At 49.1% G+C, this 13088-nt stretch overlaps 1 protein-coding gene across 14 annotated transcripts in view; it reads right to left on the reverse strand.

The window, feature by feature from the left end:
- Positions 1-360: 360 nt before the first annotated feature.
- The window catches only part of IQSEC1 (IQ motif and Sec7 domain ArfGEF 1), a 400627-nt gene continuing 387899 nt past the window's right edge, over positions 361-13088 (reverse strand). For 9 of the 14 annotated variants that reach the window (XM_036352245.1, XM_036352244.1, XM_036352247.1 and 6 more), the window contains 2 exons: positions 8263-8312; positions 6104-7029 (listed from right to left, as the gene is read on the reverse strand). In XM_036352245.1, the coding sequence (XP_036208138.1) occupies positions 6481-7029; positions 8263-8312 (599 nt within the window). In that variant the 3' untranslated portion in view covers positions 6104-6480. Of the gene's footprint in view, positions 2353-2725; positions 4922-6103; positions 7030-8262; positions 8313-13088 lie in introns of those variants that run through there. The other 5 variants (XM_036352252.1, XM_036352256.1, XM_036352255.1 and 2 more) reach the window with 4 other exon arrangements.

Genomic DNA, 13088 nt, shown 5'->3' on the forward strand with positions numbered 1-13088 from the left:
AATATGTGTGAAGAAAAGATGTAATGAGAATAGATCAAATATTTAAATGTAACTGTTTAGGGTTGGTGGGGTTGTGGGTGATTTCCCCCCTCCCTGCTTCTGATAAATCTAGTAATTCCAAATGCTCTAAATGTTAAAACACTTTTGATGAAAGATAAAACAATGATTAAAACCCTCCGACTACTACCCAAACTACTCCTTGACTTAAGAAGAAATGTTGCCCTAACTGGTTTGGCTCAGTGGATAGCGCGTCGGCCTATGGACTGAAAGGTTCTGGGTTCGATTCCGGTCAAGGGCATGTACCTTGATTGCGGGCACATCCCCAGTGGGAGGTGTGCGAGAGGCAGCTGATTGATGTTTCTCTCCTATCAATGTTTCTCTCTCCCTTCCTCTCTGTAAAAAATCAATAAAATATATTTTTAAAAAAATAAAGAAGAAATGTCAGTAGGATCCAGTTTTTTCCCAGCACTCTGGTCCACATTGCTTTTTTTTAGGTCTTGGATCTCATTTTGAACCTGCAAATGCCATCATGCATTTCAGCACTGAATTTCCTTTTTGGGCTCTGTGGTCTTCATATACTCAGTAGAACATTTATTAAAGTCCTACTTTGTGCCACGTGTTGAGGTTACAGCAGTGTGTAAGGACAGCCACTGTCCTGACCTTGTGACATTTACTGTAACAAAATTATCACACTACTGGATATATAACTATAGGTAACACATTTCAAAGGGGATAATGGCCAGGCTAAGACTTGAATGATGAAGGAGCTAACTGAACACAGATGCAGAGGGCCCATTTGTACAGGCCCAGTGGCAGGAGAAAACTCAGCTTGTCTGGGAACCTCATGTGGCTGGAGAGCAAGGGGAAAGTGAAGGTGAGCCAGGCCATGCAGAGCCGCCCATGCAGGCCTCATGACGGCCATGTTAAAGATTTTGTTTTTTTAATCATAAGGGCAACAGGAAGCCCTTCACATGGCTTTACATGGTGGCACCTTAGAGATTCCACTGGTGCCATGTGGGAAATGGGTTTGAGGGACCACGATGGTACAGGAGGCCAGTTAGAGAGCTCTTGTCCAGATGACAGACAGGTGACGGCCTGAAGCAGTGACAGAGGTGATTCAAGAACATGTAGGAGGAGGAAGTCAAAGGGCTTGGTGATAGATGGATTTGGAGTCGATGAAAGGACAGGTGTCAAGGACAATCCCCAAGTTCTCACTTATGCAACTCAGTGGTGACACCATTTGTCAAAGTAGGGAACACAGAACTTTGTGTGTGTGTGTGTGTGTGTGTGTGTGTGTGTGTGTGTGTGTGTGTGTGTGATCATCAATTTGGTCATGGAGATAAAGATCCAAGGGAACATGGGTGCTCAGAGTGGAGGTCTGGGCTGCAGATTCACATTTGGAAGCTAGACTGAAACTGTGGATCTGCATGAAATGGCCTAAAAAAAGTAAAGAAAGGAAGAGAGCTTGGACTTAATCCTCAAACCAACACTTACCAGCTCTACAAAGGACGACAATGAAGACATCCCAAAGAGGAAGATCACAGTGTGGGAACAGAGGTGACAAGGAAATACTGTTGTGGGAACGAACTTGAATAATCTCAAAAGCTGCTGTGAGGTCAAGTAAAATGAGGGCTAAAAATGTGTTGTAAGTGGGGGAAGGAAACAGTAATCATGAACCACGTTTGTAGAAGTTTGACAGTATCATGTGTGTCCCACCTAGACTCCTCAATGCACGGGTAGCAAAGGGCTGAGCAAACAAGTTTTCTATAAAATGTTGATGATTTACACACATTAAGATCAACCAGTTGTTTTGCTGTGACCCCGCTTCCCCATGCCAACCATCACTTTCAGATGCATTTTGACAAGACCAGTCCTGTGCTGGTCACTGGACACAGAGAAGTGGGTCAGGTGCACTCTATGCCCCCAAGGAGCGCACAAGCTGGAGCGGGGGAGACAAGCACACATTGGTGTGCAGTTCAGTATGTCTTAAACCCAAATGCTGAAGTAGATCTAAGTATTTCAGGGGACTTTAGTAACCAGCTTTACTCTGTTGAAGAACGCTTGAATGGCCTGGGAAAGGAATGGTTTTCTGAGAACATCTTTGGATCAAAATTCACTTCTTAATGAGTGGTAAGCCATGGTTAATTTTGGTCACTAAACCTTTTTGTTTTCCACAAATTTGACCTACCAGTTTTATTTCATTTTATGATATGCAGTGAAACTTTAAGGCAGTATTCTCTGGAACTGGATTTCGTTCCAGGAAAGAAGAAGAAGCACACGTCAGTCATGTTCTCATAGAACTCTTCCAGTAGAATCAGAATTCACCTTCTGGATTCTGCACATCACGTTAATCTGGAAAAACAGACAACGTTGACCTCATTAAATAAACTGCCTTCAAGCATTTGGAAACTGGACCATTAGAGTTTTGCCCTCCATAAGGCATTTCCAGTCCACCTCAGCTCTTCATATGGGCCGCCTCCTCTCTCTAACCTGATAAAAGCACTAAAATTTGGAAGTTGCTAGAAATTATAATACCTTTGACATATTTTATTGGAGTCGAAGTTGTGATATGCACATTTATCTTAAACATTCTCAAATTAAAGTCAGGCCAGGGTCTTCCAAGAGACCCAGTGCCCACAGTCACGACGAAGATGGACATACCTGTCAGCTGGAAATCTCTCTGGGCCAATAGGGAAACATCTGGACTTTTCAGAAAAAGAGTCCGAGAATTTTAAAGGATTTATTTGATTTCTCCACATGATCACAGCTATGGTTTTACATCAATAGAGTCTGTTACTACTCACAAACAAATGCACATTAAAACAAAGCACTCTTTTCCTCCCCAAAGTTACAGAGTGGGCGTCAGGCTTCTTGTAAGCAAGGCATCCCTTGAAGTCTTTGAACAGTCTTTACTCAAGACCTGATTCTAGTCATTTAAAATAACTTGAAAGTGAATGACAGTTCTCAAGAGGAGACAGATACTGCATGCAGCCTCAGCAAGACCGCAGACAGAACAGCAACACCAACGTACATGCACATGAGGCACAGGCTCTTCCTGCTTGTCCCTTTTCACCACCCCCACTTCACATTGATTCACTGTGCAATGTTTCTTTGATTATTGTTATTTAAAATATGTACAAAATTACTCATTTCAGACAGGAAGGGTGATGATATTTTTACAACAAAACTGTAAGATGCATGCTTAATTTGTAGACACAGCTTCATACGGAATGCTGAGTCAACACCTAGGGTCATGTGTAAGTGGCTGCTGTCTTTCTAGGTCATTTTAAAGATGAAGAAGAGGCCTCTGCTGCATGCAGCGCAGGGTGGGAAGTCTCGCTCCACGGCGACTGGAGACATTGTTAACAAGATGTGCAAGTCATATTAGGATGAACTTTATTTTTACAATGTTGTACAATTCATTAATAAACTTAAAAAAGTACAAATATATGATTTAATTGTTGTCCCAGAAAAGATTTTTGTGATACTACCAGATGTTTCCTCTAAGGGTCTCCTGCTCCTGTCAGAAATTATGTAATTGAAATAATTTGTGTGACTTGAGAAGATTTCCCGAGTATATTGACACACAAGATGGCACAAGCAATGTGGTGGCACTCAGCCTCCTGAGGGGACAAGGGCTCTGTGAACAATAGGTCCCCACGGCTGTGACTCTGACAGGCTGGGATCCAGAGAGCACAGCCCCGTGAAAACAATATGGAGCACATGTTTATCAGAAGCTTTTGCTGCCCAGACAAGATCTGGGCAGCTGCCTCCAGCCTCTTCAATGGAACAATGTGCTCCTGGAAACACCTCCCAGGACAGGTTTACAAATAAAACATGGAGAATGACCAAACCTCACAGTTCTGAACCCAATACCCTGTATAAAGTTGGAAACACAGGGAGAAACTGAGTTTGTTCAAGAAGCCCTATTTCACTAGACCTGGCCCTGTGGCACTGGACAAAACTTCAGGGCACATCAATAATAGTTTTGGAGGTGAATTCTGAATGGGCCTTGGAGCACGGAGGATGCAATGGAGAGAGAGCCCCTCCCACTGGCCCCATCAATGAATGTACTGTTGGTTCTTTCTGTTTTGTTTCCCCTAGTTATTGCCCCTTCAGAAAGAGCAACCTTGTACTAAATAGCCTGTATCTTTTCTGGAACAACCTAGAATTTACAGTTGAACTCTACCGTTGGTACAGAGGGATAAAAAAAAGCCGGCATATTTAATATGTTATCACTTTACCTCAACTATTTGTCAACAGTAACACTGATATATTTTGCAAATATACAATATATAAATGTGGCTTCACACAATCAACACCGATGACACGCAGTACAATTTGACTTTTCCTTGTCAGAACAACATCCTTTAAACTGCATACTAGAGAATGCCTTGGGGAGCCTGGCTTTGAAAGAAAACCAAAGAATTCAGGAGTCAATGGACTGGGGAGCCTCCCACCAGCTGGGCCTGAACCAGATCAGGCACGTCTGTGCTTTTTATTCCTCTCTGAGCAGATGTCCAAGACAGAAAAGTTGTACCAATGGGAAGGTAAAGGTGGGCAGGTTAGTCACTTCCTTTTTTAAAAGGCGTAACTCTAGATTGCTGTATTTGCTCTCTGTGGAGATTAACAAAGTGCTCAGTTTGCAGATTTGCTGGTATGATGGCCTCAATGACATGACAAAGGAGGAAAATGAACAGATGCCCAGCCGGCTGGCTAGGGTGGGCTCCCTCTGTCGTCTGCCGTCTGGCCACAGCTCGCCACTCCTTCCACGGAGCATGGAGCTCCGCAGCCCACAGTCCTGCGTTAGCTTCGCCCTTTCTGAAAGGGCTCTCCACCTGGGCAGGTGCCATGGGCAGTCCTCGGGTCCCACGGCTTAGGAACACAGCACTGGTGGCTGCAGTGTCGCGAAAGGCTGAAACTACAAAGTATGGCCCATGTGACTCAGGCACAGAACCGGACGCGTGCAGCGCCCGGCCCCCAGGGGAGCAGATGGTGTCACAAGACGGAAGCAACAAGAGCACAGCTGAGAGTCATGTGATGCCCTGGCAGCTAACTGGACCATGACAAGGCAACGGGGGCTTCACCAGTGAGGGCTGGGCACTTGTCAGCTGGGATCAGAGGGGCCACAGTGATGACACAGGGGTTATGCTAGCACATGGCTACATGAAGTTACAATGATCATGGCCACCACTCAGAAAATAAAACAGGAACACACACACCGCCCTGGGTAGCTAAATGCTAACATCAGCCTGCAGGTTTGGAAGAGGCTCCTGTTGCAGTTGGAAACAGGATGAGGAAGTATGGCGCTGAGGGAGGCAAGGATGAGAGCTGGTCTTTTTCATGTTGGAGATGATACGTCTGCAGTATATGGTGCCCCTCTCAGAGGACTCTGAATGAGTGTGCATCAAATCATGTGCATATAAAAGAACCATGGGTCATGGAAATTCACAGTTATCACAGCTATTCAAGTGTCATGAATGTGTGTAACCAATACTCTAGGACAGCCAGTTCTTATCCAGCCATCCTGAGTTGCTCTGTAGTTTACTGCATTTTATCTATTTGCTTACCTGAAATAACAGAGCAGTTATAATACTGATTACTTATGATAGTATTCTGTTAATAAAATAAGGATTTATATAAAGCGATATTGGATTTGTTTAAATAGTAAGATGCTATGTTACTTGGCACAATTAGTAATGACTGAATAAGTAATGAATAGTTAGTCCTAGAGGGACTTCTCTGCTTTTTATGAAAATATGGAAGTATCTGAGTTTGTCCTAAGCATTTAGATTTTTGGTCTACTCTCACATTCATCTAAGGTACTATCTTTCTATCAGGTATGTGGAGCTCCTTGTAAAGTCTATATTGCTAATTTTGTGGACTGAAATGTTTGCCTTTCACACACAAATACTACCTATACAGTATATATTTATTTATTTATTTATTTATTTATTTATTTATTTATTTATTTATATATTTATATTATATAAAGTTTACTTACGTATTTTCATCAACCATATCAGGTCTACTTAATTTTGCCCATTGTCAATAAAAGAGCAATAATGCAGCAAGTTTTGGGTTTTCTGTTTTGTTCTGTCTGTTTTTTTGTGTCTTGTTTCTTCTTTTTCTAGGCTTTTCATATTTATGTACAGTTAGGGAGGAGAGAGCTGAGGGCTACAGCTGGAGACGAGGGAGGCAATATCTCCTGGGCTGGAGGTACTGTTTCAAGGTTGATAGTGCCTGTGGCCCACCCCTTGGGGTTGAGGTGGATGGAACCCAGGGCACCAATGCTAAATTAAATCAGGAGCTTTGCTCCCTATAACACAAGCCCATGTGCTCAGGGGTTCCGTTCAGGCTGCGGGGAAATGGGAGGATGGAAACAGAAGTGCCCTGGGTTTGGTCTGAGGCTGGCTGCCCCAGGCGTGCCTGTGTGGTGTGCACTTGTTCCGGAGAGTCTGGGACCCTGGCCCAAGCTGTCTACACAATTGTGCTGATGCCACTGGGTTTGGCCTTGTTGCTGGGAGGGGGCGGTGGGGCGGAGGAATGCCCGTGGTGGTGTGCTGCGTGGCCCGGATGGCTGGCATGGGCCAAGGGCAGTGGTGGGTGGCTGTGCGTGTGGGCCCCGTAGGGCATGTGCCCCCCATGGGGGCCATGGTGGTACTGGTGTGCATGCTGGATGTGCTGGGGTGGGTGGTAGTGGTGGTGGTGGTGGTAGGGGGGTGGGTTCTGCTGCACGTGGCAGTACTGGGTATGGTGCCCATGCGTCGGGACCTGCGGAGGGCCCTCTGCAGGCCCCTGGTGGTGGCCCACCATGGAGTGCTGCGGGTGGGACAGGCCTAAAGGGTGTGGGGGTGGCTGGGGAGGGGCTAAGGGTGGGTGAGCCTGAGGAGGGGGCTTCCCTCTCTTACTCCCAAATAAGGAGCCCAGGAGGGAGGATGAATTAGGCATAGTCTGGTGTGGGCGAGATGGACACTCGCGTGTTGATGTAGCTCTCCGGCGCATGTGAGGACTGCTAATGATGGACCCCTAAAAAGGAAATTCATAGAAATCAAAATTAAAAGATCTTAAAGCACTTATGTCAGAATGATTTTTTTTTTTTTTAATGTAAAAAGTTCACCCACTGACTGCTAATCTTTAGTTTAGTTCAACTCACTGCCCGCAGAGGGTGGGGCTGGGAGCAGGCAGGACTCGGCCACTTCTCACACTATTATGGCAAGTCAGTTGGGGCGGGGCTGGAGGGACTCTGAGAAGGGGCGTTCCAGGGAGGACAGGGGACACTGGGGCAGGTGAGGAGGGCCCTCCTTTCTAGTCATAGTAGCAGCAGCAATACACGTTTGGGCTCTTTCCTGACAAGCACCCTGAGCTTTCAGATCAGAAATTTGTTTGGGGTGTTTGTGAGCAGTGTGTGCTAAGGGGAGTGGGGCAGGCTAGTGTGCATGAAGAGGAACGCTGTTCCTGCTGAAATCGCAGCCTCAGCTTTCCTGGTTCCTCTCAAAGGGTCTGAGGGCATTTGCTCTGCCTGTGTGGAACCCCAGGTTTCTGGGAAGGTGGTGAAGGGAGAGGAGAGGCTTGGGAACCCTTGTCCTGGGCATGGGGGCTGCCTAGGCATTTCACTGCAGCTACCTACTGCAAACCAAACAAGAAGAAAGAAACAAAAATATCTGCAAGCTGAGGTTAAGATGTGAACAGTAATACAGAGATGGCTGAAGGATGAATGAAATCTCATGAAATCCACACTGTTTTGTTTTCTTATGGTTTTCCTCCTCCCCTGAGCTAGTTAAGCAATTCCATCATGCCCTATCTGCAGACACACAGCAATTGAAACTCCAGGAATAATGCAATGGGGTCTTCAGAGCATGGAAGTCAAGAGACTGGCCAATGGGGAGGTTGCCTGGTGCTCAGCAGCTGCTGCTTCTGGCCTAGGAGCAGTGCTGGTGGGTGGGGTGGGGGGTACCCAGGAACCAGGGATGTTAATGAACCATGCTGGGACCACAGGGGACAGGAGTGAAGTGGGAACTAAAACACACAATTCAGAACCAGCCCTCCCCACCCTCCACTCCAACCCAAACAAGCGGTGAGATTCTAGCAGAGGGGAAGCTGGCATGCACTGGGTTGAAGCAGGCAGAAGGGGAGGGGGTGTCTGTGCCTCTGTGCAGTAGTGAAAGCGCAAAAAATAAAAATAAAAAGACAACAGGTATAAACCAAGGATCAGGGAGGCAACACACAACAGCCAGCTGAACGTAGGTGCTTCCTACTTACTTCCACATTGCTCTCTAGCGATCCCGCACTGCTGCGACGCCCTCGCTTCCCTGCCCAGAACATGCAATACCAGAGGTTAGACTCAGACACAGGCCAGGGCACTGTGCTGCCACCACCACCAGGCTCAGGTATGGGGCCCACCTGCTGGGTGTGAGGGTAGGAGAAGGGGCTCAGTGGGGAAGCTGGTTGCAGGACAGTAGTTATTAAAAAAAACATAGGATTAAAAAAAATAAAAAATAATTTTTTAACCAGCTCCTTCTCCTGGACTGGCACTCTATGGAGAGGGGCCTCTGGGAGAGCTGAGGTGGGTACACAGGTAGGGCCCAAAGTCCCATGCTCAAGTTGGCCTCAGCCAGCTGCTGAGAGGGGACAGGGTGAAGGAAGCTTCTGCAATGACTAAAAACAAAATGTGGTCCTGCACCTGCCTGATTTTTAGTGAATTTCATATATGTATGGTATGTATTTGCACATACATATACATCTCACCCTCCAGGCAGGGTGGGAATCATGGTTAAGAGAAAACTAAACTTCCCATCCTTTTTCTCCCAGTGCCTCTGAGGCTGAGTGTTTGGTTTGTGCAGGGCCCTGGTCAGGGACAGGAGGATGAGTCAGGGGCTACTGGGAGGGGCCTGGAGTCCTGCTCCCCTCTGTGGGCAAACCTCCCCACTCCCCAGGATGCCACAAGCATTCTCTCAGCGCTCACTGCCAATGCCTTTTTATGTCCCCAGCTCATGGCACATGTGGGCACTCAACGTATGTTAGCCATATTAGAGGCAGGCTGAGTTTTCCTCTTGGTGCTGGATGCCCAGGGCCCATCCTGGCCGCCACAGTCCCTCCAGAGGACTTCTTCATGGGTTCCAGCAGGACATCCAGGCCAGCGGGAACAATGGTGCCCAAGCTTAGGGGTCCAGCCTCCATCAGGTCTCTGGGAATGCAGATGGTAGTGGAGACAGAGATGGGCCATGCTGCCTTCCAGGTCAGGCCCAGGAGCCTGGAAGGTGGTATTGCCATGTACCTCTCTGTGGCCCACACCTCTGTGGAGAGGGCGTGCTTATGGGTCCTTCAGGCTTCAGGGCAGCACCTGAGCATGCTGGGCCATGCCTTGAGTAAGACCTCACTCCTAGGCAGAGAATGGCAGTCTCAGGGAAGATGTAGTCCCTTTGCCTTGCCTGCTGACACCCAGCCTGAAGCCCACAGAAGGCCTTGTGGACTGTGCATGTGTGAGAAGGCTCAGAGCCCACTCAGGACAGGCCCACACAGGGATAGAGGCAAGGTGTTTCCCACCACCTGCTGAGGACCAGGGAAAATGCTAATCCCACACGGAAGTGGGATGAGAGTCACATTCCTCCTCTTCCCACTAATGTGAGGAGTGACCTTCTCAAGGCCCTCCTCCTGCCCAGCATGGGCCAAGACTCAGGAGAGCTTTAACTTAAATGCCTTTGAGTAATGTTGTTTCTCAGAGTCATCTTTTCCACTTCTCAGACCAGTATGAGATGTGGGGTGTCCCTACAGGAGCTCTGCACTCGTCCCAAAGCTCCCACTCACAGACTTACCCACAGACATCTGCCCGCTGCACACCATGTCCAGGTGTGTGCACACATGCACACACACTGTCTATGAACCGAGGCAAAGCATGCCAGAGCAGTGGCTCACACCCACACTGGCCCTCCTCTGCGCTGTTTCCAGGTAACCTTCCCCTTTTCTCTGGGTCCTGTCCTAGCTTCAAGTAAGCCCTGTCCCAGCCAGCACTTCTCCTAGGGCTTGATCAGAAACCATGTCTGGAAGGGGCTCCCAGCATGGCTCTTCAGAGCCCTCCCCTGCCTGGTAGGGTCAGGCCAGAATGCAGGCAGGGCTCTCTACCCAGAGGCTGCCCTGTGGCCCTTGGCGATGCTGGAAGCCACGCAGGTACACTTCCTCAATGACCACATCCACACACATGGCCAGACTGTGCTCTACACACTTGGCACATGCCGACTCTCACAGAGATCCTTGGAGAGAAGTGCTAGTCCCCACCTTGCAGCCGGGGAAACTGAAGCTCAGCACTGTAACTTGGCCATGGCCTGATAGCTAATGAGCAGCAGGAAGAGGGGAGAGAAGATCTTATCAGCGTGAGCCTGAAATCAGTGTGCTGAGTGTCCTCTGCGGGACTCTGCTTAGGTGGCCATCCCGAGGGCAGCCCTGAGCATGGCCCTGTCCCAAGGAAGGCTGCCACAGGTCGTTTGTATGTGGAGGGCCTGTCTTGGGGCAGCAGGTGCTGCTTTGGAAACTGGGCCCCAAGAGCTCCCGAGTCTTCCCAGACAGGATGCAGCAGGTCTCAGCTCTGCTACTGCAGCGGTGATGGGTGCAGGCAGGTCCCCCATACCCGGGGCCGTTGTGGAACAGGTAGGCTGGGAAGGGCCTACAGACAGTGCTGACCATGACTTGGCTAACCTGGGGCAGGGCAGAGGCCCAGTCACACTGCATCCAGGTCCTTGCCAGTCCTTGATCGCAGGCCAGCAAAGCTCTGGTGCCACTGACACAAACACAGGGCCAAACTGAAGGAAGACCAAGTGGAGGGACATGGAGTGAGGCCTTGCAGCTCAGTGGGAGCTTGGACTGGAGCCCAGGCCCCTTTCTCTACCACTCAGAACGTTGTGGGTTCCTGGAGGCTTCTGCTGCCAGTCATGAGCATCAAAGCATGACTGCCTCATGTGTCCTCAAGGTCCATGAAGGGCTGAGGCCACATTGCTGGTGTGTTGTCTCCTGGATAGAAGTGTGAGTGCAGGATTGGGCAGCTTCTCTGGGAGCAATGACTTGACAACCACTGAGCACTGGCTTTCCTGAGGAAACAGGCTGCCCAGGGCCTTGCCCCTTCTTGACAAGGTCATCTTGGTGAAGGCCATGATGAGTGGGAGTGACGTGAACTCTGGAGAGCTTTGCCCCTCCTAGTCCAGAGCACATAACACCACATCTCCGACTGCCGAGCCCAGCATCTTCTAGAAGGCTGCTGACACTGGCCTGTCTCCCTCTGGAAGTCACAGGTGGCCTGTCCTTAGTCTGGGGCCTTGGCAACTGCCAGGACTCAAACACCCACCTTATCTCATCCTCCAACCTTCCTGGGTCGGGGATCCTTTCTTTTCTGGGAACTTGTTTCATTGTAGCTTCATTCCTGAGAGGACACAATCCTAGAGCCCTTCTCAGCTCAGAATCCCTAAATGATAGCGGCAATAGTAACAATAAATGGAAGTCTGCCAAATCTTGGAACTCCATTCTTCACATGGCCGTGTGCCTTTCATGGGGCTCTGTCTGACTCCTAAGCTCCAAGCTGCAGCAGAGTGGGCACATGCTGAGTGCCTCAGTTCCACTGCTACCTGAGAAGGCCTCCAGGGAACAGAGAGGCCAGAGCCTGCTCCACTGCACAAACTCAAACGCAGGCCCCAGGCCCCAAATCTGCAGAGGCCCACGGTAGTCCAGATATGTGTTGCTGGGAAATCACCAGTGGTTCTCAACCAAGGGTGATTTTGCCTCCTAGAGGACACGTGGCAATTTCTGAAGGAAATTGTCATGACTGGGAGGTGGAGCAGGGATGCAGCTGAACCTCTTGCACAGAACTGTCCCCACAGCAAGAAATTATCAGAATAAAATGTCAACGGGGTAGGGTTAAGAAGCCCTGGGTTAACCCTCATGCTGGCAATGGATTTCTGATTTTCACTATGGAGAAAAAAAAATGACAAGACAAAAGCAAAGGAAAAGTCCAACTCAAAAAAAGAAAATAAAAAAGAAAGAAAACATTTCTGGGAAATAAATAAGCCAAACAAAGGGAGGCAGCTGCTGGCTAGACAGGTACCAGGTGGGGTCATGAGCAGGCTCTCTTAGGGGGCCTTGAGCTGGCCACTTGGCGATGCCTGAGGCAAGGTGGGGTGGGCAAGCCTCTAGGAGGGGAGGGGCTGCTGGGCCCCTGGAGAAGAGGACACTGATCTCATCCTGAGAAGGTCTTTCCCAACAAAGTAGGGGCTCCTGGGGCCAGGTTACCTGGGGCATTGGGGCAGGTAGAGCCCAGGGTCCCAGAAGCCTACAGTGCTGGGCACAACCCCATGCCCTCTGTGCAATGCCCTGCAACCCCCACTCCACTGCAAACCCCAAGCCTCCTCCCAGAAGAAGCTGACATAACTAGTAGGTGGCTGAGGAGACTGCCAGAGTGCACCCCTCCCCTCACTCCACAGCTTGTCTGACAGCGCAGCAGGCAAAGAAGGTGGGAGCAGCACTCACAGGCAACTAGCTGGGTCTGCACCCACAACTCCCTGCTTCACCTGCCCCTGCCACGACAGCCAGACCAAGTGAGGGCTGCCAGGAGAAGCCCCCTGGCTCCTGATACCCAGGTACAACTTCTCCCCCATCTGTGCCCCAGGAAAGCTGGGAGGCTTGAGGATTGCTGCTTGCTTGGGGGTTAAGAGGCTGGCAGCAAATTAAACACAGAAACAAAGAACAAAATTCACAATTTCCACCAGGGCTTTCCCCTGACTCCCAGGGCCACCTGTGGCTGCCACTTCTGGCTGGACAGAGGACCAGAAGGGAGACCGCTGGGGAGAAAGCAAGACCAGGGACAGTGGGAAAGGGGATTTCAGAGACAGCTTAGAAAGCTTTACTCCATTTCATTCATCAGCCTAAAGTACAGGGCATGGCCACAGAGTACACAGAACACATCTACCAGCGAGTCTGGCTCACTCTTGTAAGAGCCATTTTCAGAAAATAAATAAATAAAACTCTTAGAAGAAGAAAGGGAGAATGGGGTAACTTCCTTGCTGTTCTGCCTTTAACAATTTGGTCCTGTTTTCTTTTGCCTTTTG

This window comes from Myotis myotis, unplaced genomic scaffold (genome assembly GCF_014108235.1).
Source record: "Myotis myotis isolate mMyoMyo1 unplaced genomic scaffold, mMyoMyo1.p scaffold_m19_p_2, whole genome shotgun sequence".
NCBI lineage: Eukaryota > Metazoa > Chordata > Mammalia > Chiroptera > Vespertilionidae > Myotis > Myotis myotis.